Here is a 27,422-nt window from a genome sequence, read left to right as displayed (position 1 = left end):
GTGAGAATCCTGAAAGGTAACTTTAAAACCATACAAGAACGTAAGACCTTTGAAGTCAGAATGATTGAATATTTTAACACCCAACAGAAAGGACTTAACAAGGATCTGGGGTTCCTAGCCCATTATAAACCATAAAGCTGTATGTCTCTGTTGATCACCCTCCCCTCACCTATCCACACCCATCCTGTTAGAATATCAATGATATGCTTTGATGTCCCCATGCATACTTCATACCCACCCCCCTCCTCCTACCCTGTCAGACTGTCATAGTAATGCTTGAATGTTTTCACTTATATACACTGTCAGCTAGCACATTTGCTTATTTCCGATCTCACGAAGAAGGGCAACCTTCGAAAGCTAATCAAGAAATGTATTAAGTTATGTCCAATAAAAAAGGTATCATCTTATTTTCTTTTCCATGTTTTATTTTGTTTGATTTCTATTGATAACCTTAAGAGTGGACTACCACACTCTTCTACTTAGAGCCATGCTAAAAGTGGTCTCAGCGTGCGGAGAAACTCGCGCACTACTTGCAGTGCAGGCCACTTTTTAGCACAGCTTAGTAAAAGAGTCCCAAAGCGTTTGTCCTCAAGTCCAGACATACACCATGTTTTGGTATGGTGTGCCTGTTTTAGAGGAATGAACTTTATTTTGTTTAATTTTTTAAAACTTTAACAATTTATATTTTAGAGAAACAAATAGGAAAAAACCTTATGGGTATATAGCTCACATCAAGGAAGAAGGAACAAATAATACAATGAAAAATAAAAAGTAATAAGACCAACCTAGATCATAAACTTAATAGCTTTCTCTTTGCATATCCCAAAACACTTCCTCCCCCTAAACAGCAGGAAACTCTTCCAACTTTTTCTTTCCTGAAGGAATTCCTTCAGATGTTTCAGATCGAATTTTAAGTCTTCATACAGGTATCTCTAGACACCTTTAGTAGCATGTACTGATTGCAGACCAATGATTATACTAGAGAAGCTTATGTATATGAGTTCAATGAATTATCCCTCCCATTATATGATAGCCTATCATCTTATGTATACCATACATGTTTAGCAATGATTTTTTTCTCTATTTCAGAAGATTACTTTTTAAATAATTATATGTATGTTTCAAGTTTATCTGAATATTATTAGAAACTAACAGCTGAGTAAGAGGCACAAGCTATACCGGAAACCTTACTTTAATTTTATTCTTCTTGTTAGTATACCACTGCAGCCAAAGTGCAAATACAATACAAACATCTGATGATGATTCATCAATGACAGGACAAAATCTCAAAGCCACTACAAAGTATCAACTGTGCTCCCTAGCTTTTCCTTCTCTTTAAAAAAAAAAAAAAAGTTTTAGAAAATATCTCAATAACAATATATCTTACAAAATATACTTTGTCTGTACAAGTTTCTTAGTAACCAGTGTGATTTCAAGTTTCCTGAGGTTGTTAAATATATCCCAAAGTAATTTGAAAAATATACTCTCTACTTCTATAGGTTCTGAATATGCCGAAAGTTATTTTTTCAAAACAGAAGTCTCACATTTTTGTACACTGGTAATAACTGGCAGGTCTGCATAAAAAAAAAAAAACCAGTGTTGGAGAACATTAAACTTGTCACATACTACACTGTTGAAATGGGTTACATAAAATGCTAATTACTATGAAACAGGCTATAGGTATACCACTGTGTGGAAAATATTTATAACATTATTCTACAAATGTTGGACTGTACATCAGCATCTTCCTACAATTCACTTTTCAAGGTCCTTTGTTCCTCAAAGGCAAATTCACCTTCGTGCTCAGACTGCATTTCTTTCTCACAACTCGATTCACTTTCTGCTTGAGAGTTAGACGTTTCTTTTTCCAAAGTATTCTCAGAAATACAGGAGGGTGCCAAAAAATCCAAACCGGTTTCTGCGGTATAACCCATCATTTCTATAAGAAAAAGCAGAGCAGATTAAAGGCAAGAACAAAGTACAGCACTGAATTGGAACGGCTTGTAGCTACAATTACCAAGTGTTGGAAAGACTACTTTCATTTCAATTCCCTATATATAAAAACAAACCAAAAAATACTGCTCTCCCCTTTTTTTATCCTAAACAATTCCCATGTTCTTGTTGTTGCTTGTTTCCTAATTGGTCCTTTTATTATGAATGCTTTTCAAACAGGAAGAAATCTAAAACTTTTTGTTCACAATTCTTGCCGACATACATACAATACCCCTTATGTAGGACCTTTGTTTTCAGTTTTATGTTAATTTGTCCTTGGAATTTAACAGTGTTTAATTTGAGAGCATAAAAAACACAGAAGGAAATCAATGGGGAAAAATGACTTATTATTCTGTCCAAATACTGGCCTTTTGAAGACATGAACATAATTTATATTTGCACTGAGCAGATCTGAACAGCTTAACTAGGGTGCAGATGATCAAAAACTCCGCAATAGGCACGGCTTCTATACAATATAAGGGAGTTTCTCCCTTACATGGTAGGAAAGCCTTGCCCAGCGCATCCCAAGATGAACTTGGGTAGGGTGCTACCATTTTGGAGGCTGCACTGGAAGGGGGGAATGCTACTCCCTCCTCCAGCATCTGAAGATATGGGGGGGGGGGGGGGGGGGGGGGGTTCTAGGCCACCAGAGCCTTGCCTTTGGGAGGTCCATTGTTCCACTGGACCCTCTCCTATGGTGGCATCCTGGGCTGAAATTGACAGCCCGGGCTGCCTGGCATGGATGGAGAGAGGAAGACAGCCTTAACCCTAATGCCAGCTTCAAACTGGCATAGGGTTAAGGCGCTATTCCGCATGAACAATCAAAGCATAGTGTTCTGATCATACGGGAATACCGAAGCTCATTTAAATATAACTTAAATGAACTCTGCAGTATTCATGCCGCACTAGTAAACAAATGTAGGCGCTAGTGGCCTCTAGCACCCACATTGACCTTTGATCATCAGGGCCTAGGAGCTCTGTAAGTATTTTTCCCAGCTGCAGTAATCTTGGGGGGGGGGGGGGGGGGGGGGGGGGAGTGGGGTATGGACAGATAGCTATGGAAGATAAATGTTTTTTTTCTGGTGCTTATAATGTCACTACTCCTACTCCACAGTTCCCATTATTCACTCACTCTCCCCCTTCCCATTTCTAAGCACAATTTCTCTCCACATGGTCATCAGATTTCACTGCTCATACTCACTCAGCAGACTCTTAATAGCTCAAGCACTTAAGAGGCATGTGCTATACCTATAATCTTGTGGTTTTGGCCATTCATCATGTACACAGTTTGGTATTGTGGTACATCTCCAAATATTCACTAGTATCCAAGAGTATGGCTAAAGGCAACTTATGTCAACCATGACCTTTCCAGACTCCTGAAGAATCTTTTGATGTCTTTGTTAGATGAACTGATTGATAATATGCATCATTTTTTTTAATTTCGAAAAGCTTAAGTTTGGGATCCTTCCTTAGCATGTAGCTATTAGCCAATTTCTCGGTGCCACTCATGACCAAAGTCCAGGAATCACAGGTGAATCTGCTGCCTAATTTTCTGGAAGGAGGCAGGAAAACCAGACAGGGCACAATCTGGTACTACACCAAGATGTGATATTTAAATTATTACAATTCCCATTCAATGATTAGTTGATCCTCACATCAGATGCAACTGTCAGGTTGACAAAAAGCAGCAAATTAGATATCCTTTTTTAGAGGGGATAAAGCAGCAAATTAAATATCCTTTTTTTTCTTCTTGTCAAAGTGAGGTGGCTCTAAGAGGTGGAGACTGTGAGCTTCTTTCTGTCTTTCCTGCAGAGATTTTCTCTGTCTGTAATTCTCTTAACTTTAATCTTTATCCTTTGGGGACTGTAATTGGGTGTAGAGCTTATAATTATGTGGATATTGCCCAGTTATTTCTCCCTTGCACCCAGATGTAGAGTATTTTATCTTGCTGAAAGGTGTTAATCCGCTAACAAACCTTTTCCGGAGATACGAAAGGTGGTAGAACGAGAGGACATGAAATGTGATTGAAGGGGGGCAGACTCAAGAAAAATGTCAGGAAGTATTTCTTCACGGAGAGAGTGGTGGATGCTTGGCACCCCCTCCCGCGGGAGGTGATGGAGAGGAAAACGGTAACGGAATTCAAACATGCGTGGGATAAACATAAAGGAATCCTGTTCAGAAGGAATGGATCCTCAGGAGCTTAACCGAGATTGGATAGCAGAGCCGGTAGTGGGAGGTGGGGCTGGAGGTTGGGAGGCAGAGATAGTGCTGGGCAGACTTATACAGTCTGAGCCAGAGCCGGTGATGGGAGGCGGGGATAGTGCTGGGCAGACTTATACGGTCTGTGCCAGAGCCGGTGGTTGGGAGGTGGGGCAGACTTATACGGTCTGTGCCCTGAAGAGCATAGGTACAAATCAAAGTAGGGTATACACAAAAAGTAGCACACATGAGTTGTCTTGTTGGGCAGACTGGATGGACCGTGCAGGTCTTTTTCTGCCGTCATCTACTATGTTACTATGTTACTATTATACTAGGGAAGCTTATGCATATGAGTTCAATGAATTATCCCTCCCATTATATGATAGCCTATCATCTTATGTATACCATACATGTTTAGCAATGATTTTTTTCTCTATTTCAGAAGATTACTTTTTAAATAATTATATGTATGTTTCAAGTTTATCTGAATATTATTAGAAACTAACAGCTGAGTAAGAGGCACAAGCTATACCGGAAACCTTACTTTAATTTTATTCTTCTTGTTAGTATACCACTGCAGCCAAAGTGCAAATACAATACAAACATCTGATGATGATTCATCAATGACAGGACAAAATCTCAAAACCACTACAAAGTATCAACTGTGCTCCCTAGCTTTTCCTTCTCTTTAAGAAAAAAAACAACTAAAGTTTTAGAAAATATCTCAATAACAATATATCTTACAAAATATACTTTGTCTGTACAAGTTTCTTAGTAACCAGTGTGATTTCAAGTTTCCTGAGGTTGTTAAATATATCCCAAAGTAATTTGAAAAATATACTCTCTACTTCTATAGGTTCTGAATGTGCCCAAAGGTATTTTTTCAAAACAGAAGTCTCACATTTTTGTACACTGATAATAATTGACAGGTCTGCATACAAAAAAAAAAAAGCCAGTGTTGGAGAACATTAAACTTGTCACATACTACACTGTTGAAATGGGTTACATAAAATGCTAATTACTATGAAACAGGCTATAGGTATACCACTGTGTGGAAAATATTTATAACATTATTCTACAAAGGCAAATTCACCTTCGTGCTCAGACTGCATTTCTTTCTCACAACTCGATTCACTTTCTGCTTGAGAGTTAGACGTTTCTTTTTCCAAAGTATTCTCAGAAATACAGGAGGGTGCCAAAAAATCCAAACCGGTTTCTGCGGTATAACCCATCATTTCTATAAGAAAAAGCAGAGCAGATTAAAGGCAAGAACAAAGAACAGCACTGAATTGGAATGGCTTGTAGCTACAATTACCAAGTGTTGGAAAGACTACTTTCATTTCAATTCCCTATATATAAAAACAAACCAAAAAATACTGCTCTCCCCTTTTTTTATCCTAAACAATTCCCATGTTCTTGTTGTTGCTTGTTTCCTAATTGGTCCTTTTATTACGAATGCTTTTCAAACAGGAAGAAATCTAAAACTTTTTGTTCACAATTCTTGCCGACATACATACAATACCCCTTATGTAGGACCTTTGTTTTCAGTTTTATGTTAATTTGTCCTTGGAATTTAACAGTGTTTAATTTGAGAGCATAAAAAACACAGAAGGAAATCAATGGGGAAAAATGACTTATTATTCTGTCCAAATACTGGCCTTTTGAAGACATGAACATAATTTATATTTGCACTGAGCAGATCTGAACAGCTTAACTAGGGTGCAGATGATCAAAAACTCCGCAATGGGCACGGCTTCAATACAATATAAGGGAGTTTCTCCCTTACATGGTAGGGAAGCCTTGCCCAGCGCATCCCAAGATGAACTTGGGTAGGGTGCTACCATTTTGGAGGCTGCACTGGAAGGGGGGAATGCTACTCCCTCCTCCAGCATCTCAAGATATGGGGGGGGGGGGGGGGGGGGTTCTAGGCCACCAGAGCCTTGCCTTTGGGAGGTCCATTGTTCCACTGGACCCTCTCCTATGGTGGCATCCCGTGCTGATATTGACAGCCCGGGCTGCCTGGCATGGATGGGGAGAGGAAGACAGCCTTAACCCTAATGCCAGCTTCAAACTGGCATAGGGTTAAGGCGCTATTCCGCATGAACAATCAAAGCATAGTGTTCTGATCATACGGGAATACCGAAGCTCATTTAAATATAACTTAAATGAACTCTGCAGTATTCATGCCGCACTAGTAAACAAATGTAGGCGCTAGTGGCCTCTAGCACCCACATTGACCTTTGATCATCAGGGCCTAGGAGCTCTGTAAGTATTTTTCCCAGCTGCAGTAATCTTGGGGGGGGGGGGGGGGGAGTGGGGTATGGACAGATAGCTATGGAAGATAAATGTTTTTTTTCTGGTGCTTATAATGTCACTACTCCTACTCCACAGTTCCCATTATTCACTCACTCTCCCCCTTCCTATTTCTAAGCACAATTTCTCTCCACATGGTCATCAGATTTCACTGCTCATACTCACTCAGCAGACTCTTAATAGCTCAAGCACTTAAGAGGCATGTGCTATACCTATAATCTTGTGGTTTTGGCCATTCATCATGTACACAGTTTGGTATTGTGGTACATCTCCAAATATTCACTAGTATCCAAGAGTATGGCTAAAGGCAACTTATGTCAACCATGACCTTTCCAGACTCCTGAAGAATCTTTTGATGTCTTTGTTAGATGAACTGATTGATAATATGCATCATTTTTTTTAATTTCGAAAAGCTTAAGTTTGGGATCCTTCCTTAGCATGTAGCTAGCTATTAGCCAATTTCTCGGTGCCACTCATGACCAAAGTCCAGGAATTACAGGTGAATCTGCTGCCTAATTTTCTGGAAGGAGGCAGGAAAACCAGACAGGGCACAATCTGGTACTACACCAAGATGTGATATTTAAATTATTACAATTCCCATTCAATGATTAGTTGATCCTCACATCAGATGCAACTGTCAGGTTGACAAAAAGCAGCAAATTAGATATCCTTTTTTTTCTTCTTGTCAAAGTGAGGTGGCTCTAAGAGGTGGAGACTGTGAGCTTCTTTCTGTCTTTCCTGCAGAGATTTTCTCTGTCTGTAATTCTCTTAACTTTAATCTTTATCCTTTGGGGACTGTAATTGGGTGTAGAGCTTATAATTATGTGGATATTGCCCAATTATTTCTCCCTTGCACCCAGATGTAGAGTCTTTTATCTTGCTGTTTGATAAATGGGTAGAAATGGTACCTTCCTAGAATTCAGAAAAGTTAACTTGAATGGGAACAACAGAGAAATCCTTTGCATGTGAAAATCCATTACCCCTTCCCCATTCTTTTCAGGAAGTTCTCTGAAAACTGTGGACAAGAGTGCCTTGACTCTAGGCTATCTCTCAAAATTTAGGTCTGTTCAGTGGTTCAGAAATCTATAGGTAAATTAAGAACGGGTAAGTGAAATTAGTTCATTTTTGTTCCCAAAAATTTACAGACACTAGTTCAGGCACTGGTGATCTTATAGCAATATTACTGCAATCCTATATTGGTTTGCCAATTAAATTGTTGGACAATTAAAACTTGTCCAGAACACTGCAGCCAGGATGATCATATATAGAACTCCACTGCTAAAATTCCTTTGTTTGCTTAGTTTAACAAAGCAGATTCTGTTCAAAATTACTTTATTTTTCAGGTACCAGAGCAGAAAACTGAAAGATAAAACTGAGGAATATATACCAGATTATGTTCTATGTTCTAGTCCAACATATTAATCTATATTTTCTTTCTATTCATCACATCTGCTTGGTTTCAGCTGCAAAATGGTCCTTCTATTTTATGTTCGACTATTCACCCTGAAGTTCATGACAGATTTGTTTTTTGTTTGTAGATTTTATCCTTTATAAACCTGCTTGAGGTGACAGTTTTGAGGGTTTTATATGTGGTGTTGAATTTTGTGGGAAAATGTTTATGTAAGAATTAACATAAGATATATATGCCTTGGTGGGTCAGAACAAAGTTTCACCAAAGCCCAGGATCTTGTCTATGGGGTTGGGGTCTAAATATTTTCCCACTGCAATTTTTTAAAATTTTGTTACAAAACCAAATACAATTGAAAGAATTTGGTTTTAATTTGTTTTATTTCAGAATTGTAATAATTACAAAGTAATCATAAAGCAATATGCAATGATTTATATCATATACAAAACCAAAGATAAACCACATCAATGCATACTTAGCCCACGTCATAGGGAATCGAGGTAAACCTGTAAGGTTTAAAAGTAAAAAAATATAATCTAAGAAAACAAACTACAATTAACTGCAGAAGAGGCAAAGTTAAAAAAAACCACTATGTAAAACCCAACAAACTCAATATCAGAAGAACGTAAACCTTCTTTAGAAACAAAAAAAAAACCTTTCCAGGTATAGTGGGTCCAGAAATATATAAGATACGCCTCCATATGTTACCAGGCATTTACATGGAAATTTTAAGAAAAAAGTCTCCCCTATTTATTTATTGAGAACATTTATATCCCACAGATTCCCACCATGGCGGGCTCTATGTGGCTAACAACAGTTATAAAAAAGTACATCATACAAATTCAAGGTCAGAACAGAGATTAAAGAACATCTTGGGAGGGGAGCAAACAGCAGGGGTACAAACGAGGGCCGGAAGGACGTTAAGTAACAGAAGAGAATGATTTTCCACAGAGATAAGTTGTAAGGGACAGAGATAAGATTGTGGTCGGTAGTCTCCTTTAAAGTAGATGGTAGGGCACTCCAGTAACGAGGACTCACAAAGCAAAAGAAGGAGGAGAAAAGCAGTTTGTATCTCAGGTTCCTGCAGTTCGGATAGTGGAGCGTGAGATAGGAACGTACATACAGCTATCCAAAGGGAGGGATCTGGGCCGGTCCGGAGGGACTAAAGGAAAGCAAATTAGCAGGTAAGGTCTAATTTACCCTTCCTTAGCGTCCCTCCGGACCGGCCCAGAATGTGACTGATGGGAAGTAACAAAGCAGTGAAATTATGGGAGGGACCCTAGCAGCCCCGCCGACAAAACGCTCACTCCGAAAGCAATCTGACGGCTGAGAACATCTAAACGATAATGCTGAGAAAAAGAATGCAAAGACGACCAGGCCGCCGCCCCACAAATGTCTTCCGGAGGCACAAGACAGCGCTCTGCCCAAACGGCAGTCTGACCACCTGTACAGTGAGGTTTAACATGCTCTGGAACAGATTCCCCTGAAAAAAGATTAACTGAGGCAATCATTTCTTTAATCGAAAGAGATATAGTGGGCTTAGAAGCCCTAAACACTATGCGCGGACCTCCAAACAGAAAAAACAATTGACCAGAACGCCGAACGTCAACAGTAGACTTGATATAATGTTTCAACGTTCGCTTGACATCCAAACACTACAAAAGACGCTAGTCTGCAGAACCGGAGAAAGAACCTAGTATAGGCAAAACTACTGACTGAGAAACATGAACCCGATCATCAGAAAACTCCAAAATGACAAACTACCTGACAATGCCTGCAACTCCGAAACTCGCCTAGCCGAAGCAATGGCCACCAAACATACTGTCTTCAAAGTCAAGTCTTTCAGAGAATAGAATGACCAAGGCTCAAAAGGAGGTTTAGTAAGAACCAAAAACACCACATTCAGATCCCAGCGAGGAAAAGAACTGCGAGACAGAGGCCGAAGAAGAGAAATTCCTCTCAAAAAACACACCACATCCGGATGAGAAGAAAAAAGGTTTACCTTGGACACGACTAAAATATATACCACTCGGGTGCGGATAAGCTAGAATCTATACTCAACATTCAAAAAATCCGCTGCCAAAAAATGACTATAATTAAACTGCATGCAATACAGTCTAATGTTTAACAGGAAAAAGGCCTCAAAGAGCTTACAGATCTTTAATATATCTGTTAAAGCTAGAACAGATCAAAAGATCCTGCCTTCATCATCGGCCAAAACCTTCTGATGTAACGTATTTCCTGCTAGTGTAGCATGTATCAGTTCTACTGTTCTATTATATGAACAATTCTTTCAATATACAGTAACGTAATTAGCACCGTCACTTCAGACAATTCTCTTGAAAAAGGTACACAGATTTGGTTGTTGTGTCTTCAGGAATCACTTTACTGCCACAGAAGAACATCTCATGATCCACAACCATTGAGTTCTGTAAAGATAAAATATGGCCAAATAGTATTCTGCATTAAAAAAAATATTGTATCAATAGGTAAAAAAGTCATTTAGACTGCAATTTTAAACTGAACACACAATTTCAAAGTCCAAGGTTGTTTTTCCTGTGGACTTTGTGCCAATTTCCAAAAGGTAGAAACCTCTCTTTGCAAACTGCCTAATTCAAATGTACCTACATACAGTGGGGGAAATAAGTATTTGATCCCTTGCTGATTTTGTAAGTTTGCCCACTGACAAAGACATGAGCAGCCCATAATTGAAGGGTAGGTTATTGGTAACAGTGAGAGATAGCACATCACAAATTAAATCCGGAAAATCACATTGTGGAAAGTATATGAATTTATTTGCATTCTGCAGAGGGAAATAAGTATTTGATCCCCCACCAACCAGTAAGAGATCTGGCCCCTACAGACCAGGTAGATGCTCCAAATCAACTCGTTACCTGCATGACAGACAGCTGTCGGCAATGGTCACCTGTATGAAAGACACCTGTCCACAGACTCAGTGAATCAGTCAGACTCTAACCTCTACAAAATGGCCAAGAGCAAGGAGATGTCTAAGGATGTCAGGGACAAGATCATACACCTGCACAAGGCTGGAATGGGCTACAAAACCATCAGTAAGACGCTGGGCGAGAAGGAGACAACTGTTGGTGCCATAGTAAGAAAATGGAAGAAGTACAAAATGACTGTCAATCGACAAAGATCTGGGGCTCCACGCAAAATCTCACCTCGTGGGGTATCCTTGATCATGAGGAAGGTTAGAAATCAGCCTACAACTACAAGGGGGGAACTTGTCAATGATCTCAAGGCAGCTGGGACCACTGTCACCACGAAAACCATTGGTAACACATTACGACATAACGGATTGCAATCCTGCAGTGCCCGCAAGGTCCCCCTGCTCCGGAAGGCACATGTGACGGCCCGTCTGAAGTTTGCCAGTGAACACCTGGATGATGCCGAGAGTGATTGGGAGAAGGTGCTGTGGTCAGATGAGACAAAAATTGAGCTCTTTGGCATGAACTCAACTCGCCGTGTTTGGAGGAAGAGAAATGCTGCCTATGACCCAAAGAACACCGTCCCCACTGTCAAGCATGGAGGTGGAAATGTTATGTTTTGGGGGTGTTTCTCTGCTAAGGGCACAGGACTACTTCACCGCATCAATGGGAGAATGGATGGGGCCATGTACCGTACAATTCTGAGTGACAACCTCCTTCCCTCCGCCAGGGCCTTAAAAATGGGTCGTGGCTGGGTCTTCCAGCACGACAATGACCCAAAACATACAGCCAAGGCAACAAAGGAGTGGCTCAGGAAGAAGCACATTAGGGTCATGGAGTGGCCTAGCCAGTCACCAGACCTTAATCCCATTGAAAACATATGGAGGGAGCTGAAGCTGCGAGTTGCCAAGCGACAGCCCAGAACTCTTAATGATTTAGAGATGATCTGCAAAGAGGAGTGGACCAAAATTCCTCCTGACATGTGTGCAAACCTCATCATCAACTACAGAAGACGTCTGACCGCTGTGCTTGCCAACAAGGGTTTTGCCACCAAGTATTAGGTCCTGTTTGCCAGAGGGATCAAATACTTATTTCCCTCTGCAGAATGCAAATAAATTCATATACTTTCCACAATGTGATTTTCCGGATTTAATTTGTGATGTGCTATCTCTCACTGTTACCAATAACCTACCCTTCAATTATGGGCTGCTCATGTCTTTGTCAGTGGGCAAACTTACAAAATCAGCAAGGGATCAAATACTTATTTCCCCCACTGTATCTTTAAAACAAGCTTTTTGTGCAATTACTTTTTCAGCTAGTTTAACCTCTTGTTGAAGGTTAACTTACATGAATAGTAGTAACTATGGAACTCCACTCACTGAACACAGAAATTACAGTCAACAAAAGATTTTTCCTGAAACTGAAAGCAGATTTGTTTCTCCTTTCATATAGCATGAGAGGAGGTGTCAATGATGTACAGAAAAATTAGCTCTTACCCGATAATTTTCTTTCCTTTACTCCCAAAGGATTCGTCCAGACTAATGGGTTGTGCCCATCCGCCAGCAGGTGCAGAACACTAACGAGCTGTGCCATTCAAGCACCTGTGCATTAGACAAGAATTCAGCCATTTGAACTCGACAGCTAAGCAGTGGAAAGTGTGACTCATGGCAAAAAAAAGCTCCGGCCTCTAAATAAAGAATGTAAAGAACAATTTAAAGAAGACAAAACATGTGCCCCAGAAACAATGAGCACAGCACAACTATGTACAATTATGCTGAAGACAGAATAAGGGTGGGCTCTGGACTGATCCTTTGGAACTAAAGGAAAGAAAATCATCAACTAATTTTTCCTTCCATTACATCACCAAAGGATCAGTCCAAACTAATGGGATATAGAAAAGCAATCCTCAACTAGGGAAGGAATGTGATACCCTACAGAAAGGACTCTTGCTCAAAGAGACGCATCTGATCTGGCCACCACATATAAGCAATTGCTTGACAAAGGAATGAGAGGAAGACCATGTAGCAGATCTACAAACTTCCTCCAACGAGACAGCATGAGATTCCACCAAAGAAGTTGGCAAAGCTCTCGTGGATTGAGCTTTAAAGTCTAATGCAGAAGCTTTGCCTGACAGCAAGTAAGCTGAATAAATGGCTTCTTTTAAAATTTAACCATCTAGCTGCTATAGCTCTTAATGCACACACATACCTTTACGTGGGCCTGAAAATAAAATAAAAAGATGATCAGATCATCTAAAATCATTGGTAGATGCAAGATAACACATGGAGTGCTCTAAATGTCCAGAAGATGGAGTGGAGAGTAATATGACATACCTGGAAAAGAAAGACAGAAAAACTGTCTGGTTTAGATGAAAGGAGAAATCAACTTTCAGCAAGAATAGCAACTAGTAAAACTGATTATCATGTCAGGTCTTTGATAGTGCAAAGAAAAAAGGGTTCTCAAGAATAAGTACACTTTATTTATGACCCAACATAGGCCATATTTCGGTGGAACCCAACGTCTGCTTCAGGGGTCAATTCAACCAGGCAATACTAACTGCTTGAGTAATTGCTCACAATGCACTGACTTATCACCATGAAAGTTCACATTGTAATCAGAAACAGTTCCTAGGGCAGATCAAAGACACTAAACAGAATGCTAAAATGTGAGGCAAAGAAGCTTGTAAAGGGGAAATGCCTCTATCTTTAGAACAACTTTCAAAAGTTCCCCAAACTCTAGTGTAAGAAGCAGAAGTAAACTGCATGCGAGCTTGAAGTAAAGTGGTAATGACCTCTTCAAAGTGTCCTTTCTTTCTTAGTCTCGCCCTCTCAATAGCTAGGCCGTAAAAACAAAAGGGGAGGGATCCTCCATGAGAATGGAACCTTAATGCAATGGTCCTCTTGTTGAGGAAGATGCAGAGGAGAAGCGACTTGAAGGCGCACTAGGTCCACATACCAAGGACATCTGGGCCAGTCCGGTGCTACTAGAATTATCAGGCCCTGATGAAGAGCAATGCTGTACTAAAGCATTTATGATCATGGAGCCTGTCTCCTTCCAACAACTGAAGAAGCTGCATACTTGAGCATTCTGTTGGATGCCATAAGATCCAGAATTTTAACACCCCAGCGAGGCATTATGAGGTAGAAATCTTTCTCCGAGAGTTGCCCCTGGATCCAGAGAGACCCTGCTGAGGTAGTCTGCCTGAGTATTCAGGGTACCCACTATATGTGATGCTGAAATTAGAGGAATATTCTTCTCTACCAACTGAAAGAGGAGAGCTTCTCTGTCCAGAGAAATGCTCTTGGTTCCTCCCTGCCTGTCGATATAAGAAACTGTAGTTATGTTGTCTGAGAAAACTCAAATTGGCTTTCCTCTCAGAAGAGTGGCAAAGGCTAGAAGATCCTTTTCAAATGCTCTGAGCTTCAATCTGTTTATGGACCAAGAAGCTTCCACATCCGACCATCGACCTTGTGCAGTCTGTTGAAGAGAATAAGCTCCCTAAGTGAACAGGCTGACATCTGAACTGAGGACATACCAATTCACAGGGTGCAATGGAAGCCCTTCTTGAAAGTTCAGAGGATGTAGCCACTGTTTAAACTAACTCTGGCTTGGTGAATCAAAGGTACCAACTCCTGGTATGCTAAGAGGATGCATGCGGAATCTGGTCCATGGGATTACATCCAGAGTGACCGCCATGAACCCTAGAACTTGAACACAGTCCCATGCTGTGGAGAAGGGAAGAAATAAGAGTGGTAATCTGATTCTGAAACAGACCCCCCACCTTCATATCAAAGTGGTCCCCCAGATACTCGAGAGACTGAGATGGGGTCAAATGAATCTTGCTGCTGTTTACCACCTATCCTAGAGAAGAGAGCAGAGAAACTACTTTGAAAGTATTCTGAAGACTCTTGAAAGGAAGGTGTTCGAATGAGCCAATCATCCAGATAAAGGTGCACTTGAATACCTGGTTTGTGAAGAAAGGTCGCCACCACCATCATTACTTTGAAGAAAGTGTGTGGGCAGTCGCCAGCCCATATGGCATTGCTGTGAATTTAAAATAACTCCCTAGGATTGAAAGCAAAGATATCGCCTGTGAGGAGGCCAAACTGGAACATGACGATAAGCTTCCTTGAGATCTAGAGGGATAAGAAATTCTCCTGGCTGGACCAAAGCTATGACTGACCTGAGGGTCTCCATTCTGAAGTGCTGGATTTTGAGGGACTTTACACCCTTGAGATCCATAACTGGAAAGAAGGAACCTAATTTCTTTGGTACAATGAAATAAATTGAGTACCTGCCTGTTCCTCTCTCTACTGGAGGAAATGGCTGAATTGCACCCAGGAGTAACAAAGACTGCAAAGTCTGTTGTATTGCCTTGCACTTGCTTGAATTGCTGCAAGGGGATTGTAAGAAAATACCTGTGATTAGTTGGCAGAATTCTAGTCTGTAATCCTGACGAATGACATCCAAGGCCCATTGGTCTGTAATTGTAAAAAAAAAAAAAAGGAGGGAGACACCCTCCTATAATTAGAGACAATGAGTGAACCCCATCCCTGTCATCCACTTGTTGTCTGGACATTTGTCTGTCCAACTTGATGATAATTGTTCCCCCTAATTTTTATGTTGTGCTAACAGAATGGATAAACCATTGTTTAGTTAAGGTGCAATTTCAAGTAGGAGGGGTGACATTGTGCTAACTCCTATTCCAAAGGATGTGAAATGGAATTTACAAGAAGTAACAATTTTAGTCAAGTGGCATCAATTCCATTGTCTACTAAGATCATGGAGGATTGGGTTATGGAACAGATGGAAAATTATTTATTATTATTTTTTTTTTTTATTGAAATATAATAATACAACATCAGAACCAACCACAGGTTAAGTTCCCAATAATGAACAAATATAATACAGGCAGATAACTGACATTCATTTTATCATAGCAAACTCAACCCCCACTCCCCCCACCCATTCCTCCCCCCCAACCCACCAGCACCTATGAATTAAGCAGAGAAGAGTCAGGATGAGAGGACCACAAAACGTATGGATCCCAAATGCGGTGATAGGACAATATACTGCCCGTACGCATAGCTGTAAGCTTAAGACATCAAATGGATATAATCCAGCTTACGTAGTATTACAGGAAGGCCAGGTAAAGTCCGCTGCTTCCATGCCACCGCCAATACAAATTTACTGGCCACAAACACTTGCATAACTAACTGATGAGTATTCAAGTTCCGTACTTGCGGTTTGACATGCAAAAGACAGTGTTCCATTTTCTTGGGATAGGTCGTCTTAGTCAAGCTAAACACAAATTTCAAAACTTTAGTCCAACATTCTTGAGCATGAGGACAAGACTACCAAATATGATACATATCCCCCTCCATCCCGCACTGGCGCCAGCATAGGGCTGATCCCACTTTAAACATTTTAACCAGTCTCTGGGGAGTATAATACCAGCAATAGAGTATCTTGTATCCATTCTCTACAATGGCACTAGACACTGACATTTTAAGCAAAGATTTAAACACCCTTTCCCACTCTATATATTCAGATGGAAAATTATTTAACGAAATTCAATTATTTAATTACTCACAATCAGGGTTTTATAAAATTTATAGCACTGCAACTATTCTGGGGGCATTGATACCATAAGGAAGGCAACTGTTGAGTAAAGGACAAAATTCAATAATTATTCAATTTGATTATCAAGCACCTTCGATTTAGTGGATCATACTGTATTACTGTAGTTGCTAGATAGCATTGGACTTACTGGTGCAGTTCTTAAGTGGTTCAGAGGCTTTTTAAAAGATAGAATGTAGAGACTTAAAATGCAGGGTAGCTTGTCGGATGTTTGGGTTCCAGAGTTCAGGATGCCGCAGGGGTACCCCCTCCATTATTGTTTAATGTCTTGTTATAGCCCTTAGGGATAGCACTTGAACAATTGCAAGTGTTCTTTTATATTTATGTAGATGATATTATTTCACTGCCAACTTCTCTAGAATATATGGATACCCTAGACAGAATTCAAGAATGTTTTCAGGTCATTGAATGTTGGGCAACAGAATTTCAATTAAAACGTAATCAGGAAAAAACTAAATTTCTATGGTTAGAATCTTTAAGAGATATTCAAGGAAGGGAAATTTTTTTAATATTGATAATATGCAGTTTACATTTGAATTGCTAACAAGGGTTTTATGAAGACAGTCAATTAACATAGTAACATAGTAACATAGTAGATGACGGCAGAAAAAGACCTGCATGGTCCATCCAGTCTGCCCAAGACAAACTCATATGTGTATACCTTACCTTGAATTTGTACCTGTCCTTTTCAGGGCACAGACCATATAAGTCTGCCCAGCAGTATTTCCCGCCTCCCAACCACCAGTCCCGCCTCCCATCACCGGCTCTGGTACAGACCGTACAAGTCTGCCCTCCCCTATCCTCGCCTCCCAACCACCACCCCCTCTTCCCCCCACCTGCTCCGCCACCCAATTTCAGCTAAGCTTCTGAGGATCCATTCCTTCTGCACAGGATTCCTCTATGCATATCCCACGCATGTTTGAACTCCGTTACCGTTTTCATCCCCACCACCTCCTGCGGGAGGGCATTCCAAGCGTCCACCACCCTCTCCGTGAAAAAATACTTCCTGACATCTTTCCTGAGTCTGCCCCCCCCCCCCCCCTTCAATCTCATTTCATGTCCTCTCGTTCTACCGCCTTCCCATCTCCGGAAAAGATTCGTTTGCGGATTAATACCTTTCAAATATTTGAACGTCTGTATCATATCACCCCTGTTCCTCCTTTCCTCCAGGGTGTACATGTTCAGGTCAGCAAACCTCTCTTCATACATCTTGGAACGTAAATCCCATACCATCCTCGTAGCTTTTCTTTGCACCGCTTCCATTTTTTTAACATCAATTGACCAGCTCAGTTGTCCCTCTCAGACCTGGGCCACAAACCAAAATAATCTCTTCCTCCTCCTCTCACTTCATTCAATCCTTCAGGTTCGAGCTTGGGCATAGGCCAGGGCCAGAGAGAGATATGGAAGGCCACAGGATGTTAAACTGGGCTTATTCCTTAAAACAGTCCAGGAGTAGTTTCTTTACTCTCTCAAAGAATACTCCGCACTCCAAGGAATTGTAATATTATGGAAAACTTTCCTGAACTCTGCAACAGGCAGTTAATCCAAATGTCAACTCTTTATATACAAGTCAGCATTTGGTTCTAGAGGGTTTTACTTTAATCCAGCCAAGACTATTTGGTGCAGTGTTATCCATTACTTAACGTTTCTTTATGCAATCCAGAATTATGTGCAGATATACAACTCCTGCAGTCCCATACCCATCCCTTTAGGTTTTATATTCTAAGGCTGCTCCTGATGCCTCCGATCACCATCAGTTTCCCTCAGGACCAGACCTTCCCCTGCTCAAGGACCTGCTCTCAGGCTGGGCTCCCCTTACCCACCCAGAGCTCAAGATAAAATACAATCACGTTCCATCCTTATGGTAACTGTAGTTAACAAGAGTGATAAACTTTCATTATGAAACTGTACTTTAAGAAGAATGATGAAAATTGTAGGACAAAAATTATGATATTTCTTGATGTGGCCAGAGCCATACAATACAATTTAGACAGAAAGCTTTTTTTGCTTTGAAATTTAGAGTTTTTCCTGGGCGCTACTTTTTTTCTTAAATTTCCATACAACTGTTTGGTTTCCTTTCAAAGTGAAGTTTGTTTTCTGGGATCCACCAGTTAAATCACTTTCTTAAGAGTAATGAGAAAGAACTAACTAGGGTTTAGGGAGTTTAATTAGATGTGGTAATGCCGTTAATTATTAGGAATATGTAATTATTATATTGGTAATATTTGTTCACTTTACATGGACTTGTCAGATTTTCTTTTGAATAATGTGATTGATTACTGCTTATAGTTTCCCCCCCCATTTTCTGAATCCTTTTGTTGGATTGTATTCAGTGCATTTTTTGTGCCGGTACGCAACGGTACGGCGTACCGGCACCTTTTTTTATTTTTTTGCTCTCCCCGCCCCGTGAGTCCATGTCCCGCACGTAGTGCCAGCCCCCATTTCCGGCCGCTGCTGCTTCTCCTGTTGAGCAGCAGCGGCCGCTACACAAAGAAAAAGATTAAAAAAAAAAACCTTCAAACCTGGCTGAAACGCGGCACCCCGGCACTGTAGACAGCCATTAGGCATTGGCTGTTGCCCCGCAGCCGCTCCTCCTCTTGCCTCTACGTCACTGCGCTCCTCCGGGGTTTTCCTCCAGGGGCAGTGACGTAGAGGCAAGAGGAGGAGCGGCTGCGGGGCAACAGCCAATGCCTAATGGCTGTCTACAGTGCCGGGGTGCCGCGTTTCAGCCAGGTTTCAATTTTTTTTTTAAATCTTCTTTTTCTTTGTGTAGCGGCCGCTGCTGCTCAACACGAGAAGCAGTAGTGGCCAGAAATAGGGGCTGGTGCCGCGTGCGTCGCGACTTTGCGCCGTTCGCGGGAAACGTAACAGGGAGAGGGAAACCAACAGAGGGAAGGATTGGGGAGAGAGAGAAAGAGGGAAAACAACAGAGGGAAGGATTGGGGAGAGAGAGGGGAAAACAGATGGAAGGATGGGGAGAGAGAGGGAAAAACAGATGGAAGGATGGGGAGAGAGAGAAAGAGGGAAAACAACAGGGAAGGATTGGGGAGAGAGAGGGGAAAACAGATGGAAGGATGGGGAGAGAGAGAAAGAGGGAAAACAACAGGGAAGGATTGGGGGAGAGAGAGGGGAAAACAGATGGAAGGATGGGGAGAGAGAGGGAAAAACAGATGGAAGGATTGGGGAGAGAGGGAAAAAACAGATGAAAGGATGGGGAAAGAGAGAGGGAAAACAGATGGAAGGATGGGAGAGAGAGGGGGAAAAACAGATGGAAGGATGGGGAGAGAGAGAGAGGGAAAAACAGATGGAAGGATGGGGAGAGAGAGAGAGGGAAAATGGAAGGCTAGGGAGAGAAAGAGGGAAGACGCTGGATGGAAGAATGCAGAAAGAAATAGGGGAGACACTGGAAGGATGGGGAGAGAAAGCAGAGCTGCTGGATGGAAAAGGGGAATAGAGAAAGACTGGAGAATAAGAGGAAGGGGCATGGGGAGAACAAGGGTGAGGAAAAGATGAAAAGCCACAGGTAGATGAAGAAAATTAAAGAATGGATAGTAAGATTGAATTAAATCTGGACAGAGAGAGAGCCTGAAAAATATTGAAGAAAGCAAAGAAAAAGGAGACAAAAATGACAAATGGCACAGAAGAGTTAAGCGAAAACAAAGGAAAGGAGAATCACAGACTGGGACCAATATGGAAAGAAAAACAGTCACCAGACAACAAAGGTAGAAAAAAAATCATTTTATTTTCATTTTAGTGTTTGTAATATGTCCAATTTGAGAATTTACATTGGCTGTCTTATTTTGCACTGGGTATACTGGAGCTGTAAGAGCTTACAGAGATTATTTATAATGAAAAAAAATCACGTTATTTTTTCTCCTATAGTACTGTAATATTTTCAATGATGTCTGTTTATATGCGCCATGGCTGGTATAGGGGGTGTGGTTAATGTGGGTGTGCCTATCATAGGGGTGGAGCCATATGTGACCACGCCCATAATGAGTACCGACACACTGATTGTATTAAAAATGAAAAAAAAAAAAAAAAGCAGGTACTACTAATGCTTCAGCCTGTAAGAATTCTAACTAGTCGCATAATCCTAGACCTTCCTCCAGGTGGCTGAAGCAATGGGGTGTTCACCTGGTCACCTTAGGTAGGCCTTATCAGGGTCTCCCAAGGGTTAGCTCTGATCGGCCTTCATCCTTTACTTGAAACCTCAGGTGCCACAGTTAAGGAGTTAAGGATTTTTCTCCAATAAAGTAACCACAGAAGTCCATCATATACATTTCCTTCAGCTGCAGTAGTCAATAATTCCTGATACTGGTATGCTCAGGGTGAATTACAAAATATCTAACATTTTCCTCCAAAAGCTGATCATCAGTTCTTAGGGGTGCTTTTCAATTATGTTCCCGACCTTCACAGCTCTCTAGCTCTCTTTCTCTCACCAAAAGAACAGGGTAAAAAAAAAAAAAAAAGATACTGTTAGATTTCTTTCTATATGCAAATTAACTTCCCAGCTTTTTCCCAGGCTCTAGCAATCATGGCTCTTCATAATTCTTTCAAAGCAAACATGTAAGCCACACTGAGCCTGCAAATAGGTGGGAAAATGTGGGATACAAATGTATCAAATAAAATAAACAAGAACTAGGAGCACTCAGACTAACAGCCACCTCCTCTGGATAATACCAAGCTCTCTAGCTTTGAAAGTACCATCATCCATCCCTCACCCCTCCTTCAGGCTTCAGCAACAGCTGGAATTTCTGGGCTGTCTTGCCTCGACTGCTAACACAGGTATTCTGTACCACTTTCTTAAAATGTCCACATCTAGAGGTTCTGCTCTACTTCTTCCTGAGCTCCTCTGGCAGTGTTTTGCAGGCATTCTTCTTTTTCACAGGGACCCTACTCTATACGCTGCTCCTCCCGCCCCTCCTCATCTGTTTATCAGACTGGCTTTTATATTCTTGACAGGATGATTCTGGAATATTCCTGTCATTTGACACACCCTCTCTTTCCCCAGACTTCCCTCCTATAGGCTTTTCCCATGCATTGAGGGCCATTGGGACTCCTTAGTCTGCTCATGGGATTCCAGCCCAGATTCTCCTTAATTTCCAAGGGTTTCAAGGCAGCACAGAAGTTCACTGGGCAGCTTTTGGCCTACTCCATTTATGAGATCCCTGCTAGATTATTCTACCCTAAGGTTGCAGGTTATCTTGGCTACCAGTATGATAAAGGACAGCAGGAAATGGATTAAAGACAGCTTACTCTTCACAGTATGTAGGTATTCCCAGAAGTATAGCTTGGGTGGTGAGGCAGCAGAGTTGTGATGTACGTGTCAACTTTCTAAAATACATAAGTAGAATGCATGCACACATTCGTGCCTTCTTCAGAACAGATATAAATTTGTACACTAAGAGCTGGATCTGAGAGCCTATTTTATAAAGGTATGTAGGCGTCTTTTGCCTTTACAAAATAGGTACCTTTCTGAATTTTACAAAACGTCCCGTTATGAAATCTAACCCCAAAGGTGTGGCCCCAGGGCAGTTCCAGGTAGAGGGAGAGGAGACCTTTAATGGGCACTTTCACTCTAAGTCTTCCCACTTTCACAAAACTCTGCAACAATTCTATAGTTACTCCCAAGGGCATCCCCCTTTGGGTACACAACTGCATTCTGTAACACAGCACAGATTTTAAAAGAAGCTTCCAGTGCACGCAGATGACATCAGTTCCACGAGGCCAGTAAGATGTTGCTATGATTTAAGCTGACTCTCCTCCTTGGTGTCACTGCTCACGAGTGTAAGGTAAATAATTCTTCTTACTGCCTCACCTGCTGCAAAAGCTGCCTACTCCACTCTCCTCTGGCCTCAAAGAACAGCCCCTCTTTCCCCAAGAATAGTTTGTGATCACTTTTGTCCAGTGCAGATTTTATCATGCTCTGACCTGTCTAGCGCAGACATCTAATGTTCTCCAATCACTGATGTCCAAATTATCTCCTCTTCAATGATCTCCAGCCCAACCTGTAAGAATCCACTCCACTCCTGGTTACAATAGCTGACAGCTTTCTCTATATGTTTCACTGCTTATTTTGCCAGAAGATGTTTAATGATTTTGTCAAAGGATACTGAAAAGATCTTCCATCAGTCCAGTATCAGGGGAAGACATAGCATAAGTGTCTTTTAGGAGGAATAGAAATTCCTTCTGACCCATTTCCTTTTGATTGAAACAAATCTCCATATGCAGGTATTGCATATTCAGCTCATGTTCACAAGGGTTCTCTTTCCTTTAACATGGGAAGTAGAATCATAGATGTATTTGGTCTCTTAAAATAGACTGCCAAAGGATACAACAGCTTGTACTAGCCTCTCCAGGTTGACTTTATTGAGTTCTGTTAAGCCTGGAGGAGTGCATGTCCAGGAGGTATTTTCCTCAGACCAACCTGCAATGGAGGTGGTAGCAGTGCCTGTGAAAGGAACTACTGAAGGTGTGTATGTTCCTCCCTATCCATTTGTTTTGTTTTTTTAATTAACTTGGCCAAAGGGGTTTACCTTAGAGACAATATGGCTAGCTAATTCTGACCAGGGTAAGGCTTTGGACCTTTTAAATCTCTGCCCAACAAAGAACTGTTAAGGTTCAACAGAATGAGGCTGGATGAGCAAGAGACTTAGGGTCTTGTTTACTAAGCCGCACTAGCATTTTTAGCACATGCTAAATGCTAGAGACACCCATAGGAATATAGGGGTGTCTCTAGTGTTTAGTGCGCGCTAATTTTTAGCAAGCGCTAAAAATGCTAGCACACCTCAGTAAACAGGGCCCTAAGGGGTCTTTTTACCAAGCTGCGGGAAAAAGGGCCTTGCGCTAATGTAACTCTTACCGCATGGCCGTGCGAAGTGGAGACCTTACCGCCACCCACTGAGGTGGTGATAAGGGCTCCTGCGCTAACCTGGTGGTAACCAGGCAGTGCATGGCGATGCCCGATTATCGCCGGGTTACTGCCACGCAAGCCATTTCCAGGGGTTCCCCCCCCCCCCCTAAAATGGCGCGCATACTCAGGTCGGGACTACCACTGGCGGCCATGTTGGGCTGGCGGTAGTTCTAAAAGAGCAAGCAGTAACCTCATGTTGGGCTTACAGCCGCTCTGTAAAAGGGCCTCTCAGTACAGTAATGTCAGGCTTTTACTGCACCTTAATCGACCCTAGTCACAAACTGTCTGCAGCTCAATATTGCACTCCTGTGATAAATGAATAATGCTGCTTGCAAGCTACCTCACAAGCAGCATTATTCTACTATCCCAGAAGCACTGGGTCTCCAAGCCACAGCCTGATGCTCCTAGAAACAGCTTAAAGGGTCTGGCAACACTGACAATAAGGAGGCCCCCGAGCCTGCCTCCACTCCCACAAAGTCTCTCGACAGCCAGCTTCCCCCCCCCCCCCCCCCAAACAAATGTAATGAAAATTCAATGATTATTAGTGATCAGAAACACTAGTTCCCATCCTGGTATTTGGAACCTGGCTGGCCAGTATGATATTCAGGATATCCATAATAAATATGCATGAGATATATTTGCACATAATTAAAACAGTATATGCAAATCTCTGATATACATATTCGTTGTGGATATCCTGAAAATCAGATTGAGAAACACTAATGTGGAACCAAACCGAACTTTGAGACCTTTCCACACAATTATGACTATCCTTAGTCTACCCCTAACTGGCAGATTCACTGAAATTTGTTCAAGGAGTTTGGGCATGTCCTCTGGAACCAGTTTTAAGAAATACCCTCATCACCACAAACACAAAAACTGATTCTTGGTTTCATACAGAGTTGCAGAAAGAACTTCACCATTCTCTTCCTGTGGAGACTAGTACCTTTTTTGTTACAGTTTTATATCGATCTCCCCATCAAGAGAAGAGAGATTTTAAGGTGAGACTGCTTTTCTTTAACTTAATTAAAATTCTACTCTTAAGCTTTTCTTTAACTTAATTAAAATTCTACTCTTAAGCATATTAAAGTTCTACAGAGAATGAAGGGCATCAGAAAATGATCACTATATGCATCCATCAGTAACTGCAGTAGAAAACAGTGGCGTAGCCAGACCTGACATTTTGGCTGGGCCCAGAGCTAATATGGGTCGGCACTATATATATAGATATATATATGAGAAAGAGAGAGAGAATTTAAAATTTTATTACCTGTAGGGCAGCTGCTTGGCAGCACCACGGTTCGGTACTGAGACAGGAACTCGATTCGATTCTCGAATCTTCTCAAAGAACCTTCCCCACGTTTCCCGGGCCAGGCAGGCTGAGGCTCGCACTAGGCAGCGCAATGCTCAACCCTGCGTGCAGCTATTTTTTTAGCCTACCATCCTGATGGCCACGAGGCAGTGAGCAGAGCGAGAGCGAGGCTGAGCACGCCGCCGTGCACAGCCACGTCAGTCATATGATCATACCGCGGATGGAAGAAGAACTACGAGCTGCGTGGCTGCGATGCGACCTGCATTTCAGTGCCCGAGTGCCGACTCTGCCTCTGCAAGGCGCAAACCCGAAAGGTAAGCGGGCCTGAGCCGATCAGCTGAGAGGGTGCCGCTCTGCCGTGGTACACTAGGGCTAGGTAGGCTGCCACAGTGTGCGCTTGAGTGGGCGGGCCTGGGACGAAATTGGGTGGGCCCAGGCCCACCCGTAGCTAAGCCCCTGGTGGAAAGTTCATCAAAAGCTGCTGGGAGGGTTTTGTGGACAGGCTGCAGACTACTATACTAAAACAAGAACAAAAAAAAGATCATTGGGATGTTAGCTGTGATTCTGTTAAACAAGCACTAAATCTCTTTAAGGGATCACTAAAAAATGAAAAACTAAAGAAAACACTCTTGATTCTGTGGTGGCAAATGCAACAAAGCCCATTCAATTCTTGTGGGCTTCGCCACATTTGGGAATCACAAGCACGGCTTTATAAAAGGAGTACTAAATGTAAAGGTCAAAATGGAACAGGGCCATTAATGAAAATCTATTCTAATACACAAAACTAAAAAAAAAAAAAAAGGTAAATTACCTCTATTTCTTCCTCATAACAGCAGCTATTATAAAAAAAATAGTAAACTCATTTTTATTTTCAGTATCAAACTGTGGGGTGGAATAGTAATACAACTGATTCTAGCCTGAATTACAAGCCTACATAGGTAGCCAACTTTGATTCATGCATACGTGATAATACAGTTGTGTGCATGCACACATCTCAAAGTCCGTGTCTCCACCAGCACATCCTTTGGCACAGACATGACATCAAGGACAAGTTATTAGAGGGGATGAACTGAAACACAGAACTTTCATAAGCCATTTTTTCCTTTGGAAAGTAGACTAATGGTAAAGAGATATCAACTCCTGCACTGATGTCAGTCACTTTAATTTCCTAAGATTTCCATTTGTACTTTAAAACATTCTGCCACAATATGAAAAATAAAACATATTCTTTATTAACATTACCTTGTTCAAATATTTCATGTGAATGGGATATCTCTTGCACAAGTACCTCCACAAGATTCAATGAGGGAATCTGATAATTTATGGCAACTTCTGAACTCTCATTAGCTCCAAATTCTATAAAACACAGAAAAAGAACTGAATGAGAATATAGTGACACACAACCAACAAGAAAATAATTACAAAGTAATCAATGTAAAAGATTTGTTTTCTAAAAACCAACAAAAAACCCTACAAACTCTAAACGTGTTAAATATTACCAGCTGGTTTGAGCTGAGTCCCACTACTAATGGGCAGAGTTCGGGGAGAGGTAGGCATACCCCTAAAATGGCCTGGGCCCTGCACATGCCCTCTTTCTCCTTCCATCTCCTCAGAATCAGCCATACTCACAGGATATAATCCTGCTCCAGAATTAAAACTGACAGATTATGTAAGTTTCTGTGAAATATAAAAATTCCAATTCACAAGAGGATATCTGATGGATATTATATATGGGAAAATTAAGTTCTTACCTTGGTAATTTTCTTTCCTTTAGTCACAGCAGATGAATCCACTAACTGATGGGTTGTATCCACCTACCAGCAGGTGGAGAGAGAGAACACTGAAGAACTACAGTGACCCTTGGACGGCTAGCCCCACCTGCCTTCAGTATTTAGCAGAGTGAATAAGAAAGGTAACATAACATAAACCTTCCTCACAGCGAACAAATGCCCCAGAACCGGAGCAATAACCACACAAAGAAGGGATGAACTCAACCTCCTGCAATAGAACAGCATGTAGAAGCTCTGAGAGCTGGTCTTCAACTCGTCCTGATGAGATACAATATCTGCATGAAAGAACTGAACAAAAACACAAAGTCAGACAGGGAGGGATCGTGGATTCATCTGCTGTGACTAAAGGAAAGAAAATTACCAAGGTAAGAACTTAATTTTCCCTTCCTTGTCATCAGCAGCAGATGAATCCATTAACTGATGGGATGTACAAAAGAAATCCCTATGTAGGGTGGGAACAGGCCATGCTATGCACCAGCGCCTGCACTCCAAACTGCGCGTCTTGCTTCGCTGCAACATCCAGCCTGTAATGCCGCACAAACGAGAGCTGAGAAGCCCAAGTAACCACACGACAGATCTCTTGAAGAGAAAGGACACTCGTTTCAGCCCACGAGGAGGAAATCGCTCTCGTGGAATGCGCCTTAAATGCTTCAGGCGGAGACCGTCCTGACAGCAGATACGCAGAAAAAATGACTGCCCTGAGCCAACGGGCTGTAGTGGCCTTAGACGCCGGGCACCTGCGTCGAGGACCTGTCAACAATACAAAAAGGTGATCTGAAGTCCTGAAGTAATTTGACATCTGTAGATACTGCAACAGCTACGGACATCCAAAAGACGCAATTGCCCAAAAGAATCCAGACAATCCTTCCTAGAAAAGGAGGGCAGAAAAATAGGCTGGTTCAGG

The 27,422-nt window shown here is 41.6% G+C and overlaps 1 protein-coding gene across 1 annotated transcript in view; it reads right to left on the bottom strand.

Annotated features, from left to right (window-relative positions):
• Positions 1–1,230: 1,230 nt before the first annotated feature.
• Positions 1,231–27,422, bottom strand: part of TDRD6 (tudor domain containing 6) — a 457,403-nt gene continuing 431,211 nt past the window's right edge. The window contains 3 exon segments of the mRNA XM_030195133.1: positions 1,231–1,939; positions 5,285–5,428; positions 25,971–26,084. Coding sequence (XP_030050993.1) covers positions 1,749–1,939; positions 5,285–5,428; positions 25,971–26,084 — 449 coding nt within the window. The 3' untranslated portion in view covers positions 1,231–1,748.

The sequence above is a fragment of the Microcaecilia unicolor genome, chromosome 3, assembly GCF_901765095.1.
Source record: "Microcaecilia unicolor chromosome 3, aMicUni1.1, whole genome shotgun sequence".
Classification (NCBI taxonomy): domain Eukaryota; kingdom Metazoa; phylum Chordata; class Amphibia; order Gymnophiona; family Siphonopidae; genus Microcaecilia; species Microcaecilia unicolor.
This window is presented reverse-complemented; position numbering and strand designations above follow the sequence as displayed.